Raw genomic sequence first — 9109 nt, forward strand, 5'->3', positions numbered from 1 at the left:
AAGTGTGATTTGAGCACCTCTGATACTCTGAGAGGTTAGAGAGGCCTATCCACTAGGAGGTTTAGAGCCAGGGGATTGATGCCTCTTACCCCACCTTGGTCATCCTTCACCACTGAACTTTGGTCGCCCCAGTCTTTAGTAGTCCCACTGGCAGTCCCTGTTAACCCAGTCTCTGTGGCCCTGTTCTGTCCAATAAGAAAAGTGCCAGGGCTATGTGCCTGCCAGAGTCAAAGTGAGGTCATTGCCTCCTCCTGTTGGTACCACAGTCTACCAACATCCAGCAGAGGAGGCTGAGGGCTGCCTGCCTCAGGTGCTCAATGGCAGGTGGAGAAAGTTCCACCTGAACTCAATCCAAACCTGAGGATATCCAAACAGCAAAAGAATGTCTCCCTCAGCCACCGCACCTTTATTGCCACTCTCCTGGAGCTCTGTAATCCCTATAGGGTGAGGTCTGGTTCCCTCTGGCAGGCCACAGAATTGGGGAGATGACTCTCCAGAGTTAGACCCCAGCAGGATCACTCTACTAATGCTGAAGTTGGGAGGGAGGTTCCTCTTGGGTTCATGCACCTCAGCAGTTTCTGAACCTCCACCTTTGCAGTGCAGGAACCCAAACCTCCGTCTGCTGCTGAGATACTCTTTTGCAGGGCCAGGTCAGTCTCCTTTCTCTCTATGTCTTTCTGGGCAGTTGCTGGATTCACAGGTACAGCACAGCTGTACTGCCACCATCTAACAATGCCTAATCCTAGCCAAGAAATGCAGATATTCTGGATTCTGGAGGAGTTGGACTTCTAGGCTTCCAGGCCGGGGGTCAGGGGCATGGTGGGTAGACTGAAGGATCAAGGTGGCAAGGAAAATATTTGTTCAAATTTCCTGACAGACAAGGAAATTTGTCTGACTCACCGCAGGAGCTCTCCTGAGGAGTCCCAACTTCCAGCAATTCCCTTCAGTGGGGTAAGGAAGGAGAGCCTCAGTTTATCGCTCACCAGTAGAGATCCCAGAGCAAGCAAGCAACTCTTTTAGGGGAGGGGATATCCACACAACCTCTTTGGGATGAGGTCTGTACCTGAAAATAGTTTCTTTGGAGTCGAAGCTTGCCTCAGCAGGGAAGACAAGCAATTATCTCTCTCATCTCTCATCTTGGCTCCCCTCCTTCAGCTTTGTTGGGTTCTTTCTGATCATTATCTCCCCCTCCAGACTAGAGCTTCTATTGAGAGCTAGCTCCAATCAGCCATCATCCCTGTTCCCCCTTGTTCTTGTTGAATGTGAAAATTGGGGTTAGGAAAAGTAGCCAATGAGAGGATTTAGCAAAACACCAAACACATTGAGACAAAATGAGCAAATAAACAGATAGAAAGGCTACCAGACACACAAGCCCACAAATGCATGGACAATCAGAAACACATAGACATACAGACAACAAAAAAACTACAATAAAAATGATGATAATTGTAAAATAATTGAAAAAAAGATAAAAACAAAAACAAACTTCTAAAAATCTAATGTAATCACTCTCAGAAACCATAAGAAGGGGAAGAGAGGAAAAGAGAAGGGGGGGAAAGTGGTGTTCATAAAAAAAGTTAAAAAAGAAGAAAGAAAAAAATAAAAATAGAAAAAATAAAAATAAATAAAAAATAAAAAAAAATTACAATAGCTCCTCAAAGAAAATGATGAGAAAAAAAGGCACCAACCACAAAAATATTATTCTTGTATATATATATAGAAATATACATCTATATGTATGGCATAGGGATCAACTTTCTTAGGAATATATTTATAATGCTATATGCTTTCTGGACACCAGGTGGCACTGTGAGTGGTTCCCAGGCTTATACCTGATTCACAGTTTACATTGTTACCATGGTAACCACCCTACCTGGCCAATCGCCATTTTGGAGTTTCTATCAAAGTTTATTTCCTAATTGTTGTCCAACCTAGGCTGCTCTTTTCCAGACAGTACTCCTATCCAAACTCCCAACTCGGTGCAGGAGTCCACACTTCACAAATCTTACCACTCTGCTCCCACATTCTCCTGCAAACTGGCAACTGCAATGGGCTGTGGAGGAGGAGCTGGCTGCCGATGGCTCCCCACTAGTGTTGCAGGCTCTTACTGCTACAGTGCACAGAGACCTTTTCCTCAGTTTTTGTAGCTCAGAGTCTCACTTTTAAATCTGGACTTTTGAGTCCAGCCACCCGCCAGTTCGCCGCACAGCCTGAACTGCCAGCCCACACCAATATTCCTCACCAGGAATGGTCCGGTCTATTTAATCACTCCTGTTGTTCTGGGAGAAGGTATTAGCCATTTTGGACAATTCAAAATGTCTGTTTCCTGGGCGGGATCCTTTCCCTTCAATGTTCCATCAGGCTGCTTAGCCTCTTGTGGCTCTGAGCGGCACCCCTTTCTAGTCACCAAACTCAGCTTAGGAATAACTTTTCATCAATTGGGTTTTGCCAGGAATTGCGAACTGCTGTCCTCCATGAGGGAGGGTCCAGCTGCTGGCCAGCACAGCCTGGCAGGGAAATTCTCTACAACAAAGTCCGTGGTTTTAAATTATACCTCATATCCAGCAATCCACCAATTCGCTGCATCTCCAGCTGTCTTCCCACACCAATAATCCATGCGGGGAAAAGATCCAGACCCCCTCCCTCTCACCTGATGACTTGGGAGAGGTGGGCTACACGTTCGTCCTGTTTGCCATCATCTCAACTCTTTCTTTTCTTTTATTTTTTATTTAATTTTTAATTAAAATCATAATTTTATCCATAATTTATGGAGTACAATGAGATGATTTGATATACAAGGTGTAATCTTTACATCAAACTGATCAACACAACCATCACCTCACTTATTTATTCCAGTAAGATATTTAAAATTTACACTTACTTATTTTGAAAACTACTCTTGCATTGTATATGTTAGGTGAGATCCCACCAAAGGCCTTCCCTCTTCCTTCCCATTGCCATACCCTTCAGCACCTCTCCCCTCCCCCTTGCTAGAGTATATTTGTATTTTATCATTCTTATGAGTGTGTGTTTATATATTGGTTTCATATTACTATTGAGTACATTTGACAGTGTTTTTCCCATTATGGAGATACTTTACTAGAAAGAATGTGTTCCAACTCCATCCAGGTAAACATAAAAGATGTAAAGTCCATCTTTTTAAGTCTGAGTACTATACCATGGTATGCATTTACCACAATTTGTTAATTGATTCATGGGTTGATGGGCATTTGGCTTGCCTCCATGACTTGGCAATTATGAACTGGGCTGCAATAAACATTCTGGTGCATTTGTATTTATGGTAAAATGCAGGCAGAATGGGGACCAAAGACCCCATTCATGGCAAGGGAAAACACTCCCAGAAAAAGAAAAAAGGAAAAAAAAAGAAATAAGCCAAGCAAGGAACAGTAAAAAGAGTTTAGCTAATTTACTTTTAACCAGCCACTAAATTTCTATGTGAGCAGTTCCCTGCTTTTTCTAGAAGCCTGGCCTTTTAAGGATACAGTTTACAAACACCCCTGCTGGGTCTGTAAACACTGTGAAGAAGATAATGGCCATAGCAAGGAGGCTATGTGCAAGGCCTGAGTAGAAAGATTAACCAGGCTATCCCCTGCCCACTTAACAGTCAAAGCAAATACCAGTGAAATTATGGGGATTTAGGGCGGCGCCTGTGGCTCAGTGAGTAGGGCGCCAGCCCCATATGCCGAGGGTGGTGGGTTCAAACCCAGCCCTGGCCAAACTGCAACAAAAAAATAGCCGGGCGTTGTGGTGGGCACCTGTAGTCCCAGCTGCTCGGGAGGCTGAGGCAAGAGAATTGCGTAAACCCAAGAGTTAGAGGTTGCTGTGAGCCGTGTGACGCCATGGGACTCTACCGAGGGCGGTATAGTGAGACTCTGTCTCTACAAAAAAAAAAAAAGAAGAAAGAAAGAAATTATGGGGATTTGTATTTGGCCAGGGGAGAGGTCAAGGGAACAGCTCAAGCCCTGAAATATAGGCAGAAGGGCTTGTGTACCCTTATAACAGAGGAAGACACCTATGTGTTGGAGATTTGAAGAAAATTCTTCTCTTCCACCAATTCTTCAGAAGAAAAAGACACAGGAAGTGTTTTACTCCATAGTGAACTAGTGGATATTAACCTCTCCCAAGGAATCTGTGTGTGTGTGACCACAGACAGGAGGCTGCCCCCACAGATTTTGGATTTCTTAAGACTGCTCAGACCCTTAAAGTTAATAATTATAGGTAGAATATAAACTAACAGAGAAAATGCAAACATTTTGTTCCCTCCTTCAACTTACCTGCTGGGCTAATGAGGAAATAGCCTTCAGTAAATGTTGAGTGGAATAAACACTCACTCCACAAACTGGCATTGCCCCCCTATGTTTTCCCCTTTGAAAATAATATGCTGCATATCCTATCTCTTTATCTCTCACCACTTCTAACTTTAATTTTCTTCAGCCAAAAGACACTAACTCCACAGGTCTTAAAGGACCCAACCCTGGGCAGAGCCCCAGCAGTAAAATGATTTTTCTTCCTCTGAGTAAATACGTAATAATGGGATTTGGGGATCAAATGGAATGTCAACTTTTAGTTCCTTGGGGAGTCTCTGTACTTCTCTCCTTGTATTAGTGTGCAAGCCCACCAGCAGTGTAGAAGTGTTACCTTCTCTCCACATCCATGCGAGCATCTGCAGATTGGGGACATTGTGATGTGAGCTCATCTTACTGAAGTTAGATAATATCTCAAAGTGGTTTTGATTCACATTTCTCTAATGATTAAAGATGATGAGCAGTTTTTTGGCCACTCATTTGTCATCTTCAGAGAAGTCTCTATTCAAGTCTCTTGCACATAAAAAAAATGTGGCTTGATCAAATCTCAATTATTCATTTTTGGTGTTACTGCAATTGCCAGTGGGGTCTTCCTCATAATATATTTTCCCAAGCCAATGTCTTCAAGCATTTCCCCTGCATTCTTTTCTAGTGTTTATAGTTTTGTGTCTTAAATTTAAATCTTTTATCCAGTGAGAATCAATTTTTTTAGGGGTAAGAGGTGTAGGTCCAGTTACAGTCTTCTACAGATCACTAACCAGTTTCCCCAGCACCATTTATTAAATAGGGATTCTTTTCCCCAATGCATGTTTTATTCTGCTTATCAAATATCAAATGACAATATGTGGCTGGGTTCATCTCTAAATTCTGTGTTCTATTCCATAGATATAAATCTCTATTTTTGTGCCAGTACCATGCTGTTTTGATGACTATAGATTTGTAGTATAACCTGAAATCTGGTAACATGATGCCTCCAGATTTGTTTTTATTTGTAAGTATTGTACTGGCTATTTGGGGGTTTCTGATTCCATATAAAATGACGTACTATTCTTTCAAGTTATTTAAAGTATGATATTGGTGCTTTGATGGGGATTGTATTAAACCTGTACATTGCTTTTGGTAGTATGCACATTTTAACATTCTTGATTCTTCCCAGTCATGACCACAGTATGTTTTTCCATTCATTGATATCTTCTGCTTTTTCTTTTCTCAGGGTTTCTTAGTTCTCTTTATAGAGATCTTAATGTCAGCCTCAATCACAAGCCACAGCTCATTAGTAAATGGCTGGTTAGCTCCAGTTCCTGTCTCATCCCACTAGTTTTAATTGCCAAATAATGGAAAATATTTATGGGGAGGAACCATCAGAAGAACTCTGACAACATGAAAAATCAGAGTAGATTGACTCCCTCAATGGATGACAAAGGAGACACAATGAAAAATACCATCTACAGAGAAATGGCTCCAATGTCAGAAACAGAAATGAGAATATGGAAGGCAAATAAGATGAATAGAATGGAGGAAAAGAGAAATAAAAAAAGTAGTTCAAAAGTTTTCTCAAGAAAGTAATGAATTCAAAGACATGGTCAAGTATAAGGGCATAATGAGAAAAGATATGGCAGAGCTTAAGGAAGTGAAAAAAGTATTTGAGGAACTTCTAAATACAGTACAGACCCTCAGTAATAAAGTTGGCCAGACTGAAGAAAGGATCTCAGAAATTGAAGACAAGACTTGAATGATCCCAACCATACCAAGAGGCAGAAAAAAGAATAAGAACAAAATATTCTCTGAGAGAATTATGAGATCATTCCAAAAGATCAAACATCCTAATTATAGAGATTCGTGAAAGAGAAGAGGATAGTCCTAAAGGCACAGATGCTCTACCTCAAGATATTATGAAGGAAAATTTTGCAAGCATTATAAGAGATACAGAAATTCAGATAGTAGATAGTTTCAGAACTCCAGCATGACTCAATCCAAATACAGCATCTCCTAGACACATTGTAATTAACTTTGCCAAAGTTAATATGAAGGAGAAAATCCTGCAAGCAGCCAGGTGTAAGTATAGCCTACAAAATGGGGAAATATCAGGATGACCAAAGATCTTTCAGCTGAAGCTTTTCAAGCCAGAAAAGGATAGTCATCAAACTTCAGCCTTTGAAAACAAACAACTTTCAACCCAGAATCCTGTATCCAGCTAAACAGAGTTTCATTTATAATGGAGAAATTAATATTTCACTGACATGCATTTTTTTTGGTCTTAGAGACTTTATCATGAATAATTCAGCAAGTATTTACATGTCCAGCTCTAGAAAGAACCAGACAGATACAATCACTGCCTCAAAAAGCTCATCATTTAAAACACAGTGGTTCAAGTGCTGATTCAGAATCACTATGAGCCTTCACTTCATCTTTCAAGATTTACAGAGACTGGTTTTCTCTGAAGGGCAAATAAAATCTCTCCTTATATTATGCAATTATTTGGATTCTAATGAGAGTATTTTCAAATATGTATGCTGACAAGGTGAAGACTTTGCTTTCTCTAATTGCCTTCTGCTACTGCTACTTTGACTATGTTAAGCATTTCGTTTTTCTTCAGTTCTCCTCAACATACTCTCTGCAGTTGCGTATATAGCTGGCTTTTTCTATGATACTCTGCTTCAGCTTTCTGGTCCCCTTCCTGTTGTCCTTTTGCTTTCCTCCTTACCAGAAGTTTGGTCATCTGGGCTTCCCCATCTTGCTTCTCCTGTCTTCTTAGTCACTTAGGAAACTAATCTTAGCCCTTCCTTAAAAGTTGAATCTGCAGTGTATAACTCATCAGCATTTCCAATTGGTTTTGACCTTCAGATCTGCTTTGCAACAATACTCTATTTTTGCAACAATACTCTATTCCTGAACACTGCTTAAAAATATTATTTTTAAACAAAGATTTCTTAACAATAGCTGCTTTAAAATTTTGCATTAAAAGAGATAAAGGAATGCAAAATTCAGCTTCTACCATATTGTAAATTTCCACCATTACCAGTAATGAATTCTGTAAGGACACTGTATGTCCATTTGGTGTGGACATCAATTTGTATACATAAAAGCTAGATTTAAAACTTCAATTTTTGTTTATGTGATATTAAATTGAAATTTATATGACACATAAGATTTTAAAATTAAATGTAAATGACAAAATGTTAAGACAGCTGAGTATTCACTGATGTATCTACCACATTCATCAGAAATTACTGTATGTATTAAGAATCAAATTATGAGTCTGCAAATCAGATGCTATCAATCCAAATTACCATCCATGATCCATAATCCTTTTATATTTTAACTGAGACAAGCGTGAAAGATTCAGTCAGTTTTAATTTTCCAAATGTTCTCAGAAAGAATTATCAGAAACATCCTCCAGTTATAAAACACAGTGTGATAACCCATTTACCCCAAAAGAATGAACTACCTGTTCTGTGAGGTGACAACCAAAGATTGTATGATCTTCGGTAGGGGTAGCTCCTCAATTCTAAGAACTGCCTTTTCACATTAAGAGTGTGAATAGGAAGGCACAGAAAAGTCCCTTCTCATTATTCCCTTGATTCCTGGCATTCTCATTATTTATTCAATGCCTGATTTCAATTTCACAACCAAAAACTATCAACATTTATTCTGAAAGGAAATCGTATGTTCCAAGTAGCAGATATTAACAACTTCCAACACAATCTATAGAAATAATACTCAGTTCTGCACCATGTTTTAGGAAAACATTTCCAGCAATCTGTGCAGGATTTATTCCTATTACATCATTGGTAATAATTGCACTTGTTGCAGCAGGAACTTTAAATTCTTCTACTACAAATTTTAAGACTTCTGTAAAAGGTGTACTCTCAGGAACACTAAGTACTTTGTAAGGCAGCCACGGTTCCAAAATGAGTGTGATCTTAAAAGAACCCTTGGACATGATGAGTGCAGGCTGCACTTTGCCATAACAAGAAAAGCTCCCCAGGAAATTCTCAGACTTATTTTTCATAATGACCAGTACAATGGTCTACCACCACAATAAACTCAGAATTTAAACAACAAAACCTAGCTTCCACAATAGTGAAAGGATTAAACATATGCACTAAACCTTTGAAAAACAAGATGACCAGAACACTACCATACCTATCAATTCTCTCAATTGATGTGAATAGCTTAAATACTCCTCTAAAGAGGCACAGTTTGGCTGACTGGATACAAAGACTCAAGCCAGGTATCTGTTGGCTCCAAAAGACTCAGCTTTCCTGAAAGGATAAAACAAGACTCAGGGTGAAAGGATGGACAACAGTAATCTAAGCAAATGGAAATCAGAGAAGAGCAAGGGTTACAATCTTATTTGCATATACAATTGGATTTAAACCTACAGAAACAAGAATAGAATGCAGGGACACTACATATTTGTCAAGGGAAACACTCAACCTGAACAGAATTCAATAATTTTTATGTGTCCTACCTAATGTTCCTCAATTTATAAAACAAACCCCAGCAGTTGTGAGCAATGCGATATCTTCCTTGACTATAATACCCCATTTCCCCAACAATAACACAGTGTCTTATATTAAGGTTTGCTCCCAAAGATGCGCTAGGTCTTATTTTCAGGGGACGTCTTATCTTTCCAGTAAGTAGGTCTTATTTTCGGAGTATGTCTTCTTTTCGGGGAAACCTGGTAGTTGGAGATTTTAACAAACCTTTGGCCATTCTGGACAGATCCTCCAAGAAGAAACTAAACAAAGAAATAATGGACTTAAACTTGACCCTAGAAC

The 9109-nt window shown here is 39.7% G+C and overlaps 1 protein-coding gene across 1 annotated transcript; it reads right to left on the bottom strand.

Annotated features, from left to right (window-relative positions):
- Positions 1-8010: 8010 nt before the first annotated feature.
- On the bottom strand, positions 8011-8268 carry LOC128596269 (ubiquitin-fold modifier 1-like). Its single transcript, XM_053605904.1, has one exon. The coding sequence runs from the start codon at positions 8266-8268 to the stop codon at positions 8011-8013; it is 258 nt and encodes an 85-aa protein (XP_053461879.1).
- Positions 8269-9109: the final 841 nt, after the last annotated feature.

The sequence above is a fragment of the Nycticebus coucang genome, chromosome 10, assembly GCF_027406575.1.
Source record: "Nycticebus coucang isolate mNycCou1 chromosome 10, mNycCou1.pri, whole genome shotgun sequence".
NCBI classification, from domain to species: Eukaryota; Metazoa; Chordata; class Mammalia; order Primates; family Lorisidae; genus Nycticebus; species Nycticebus coucang.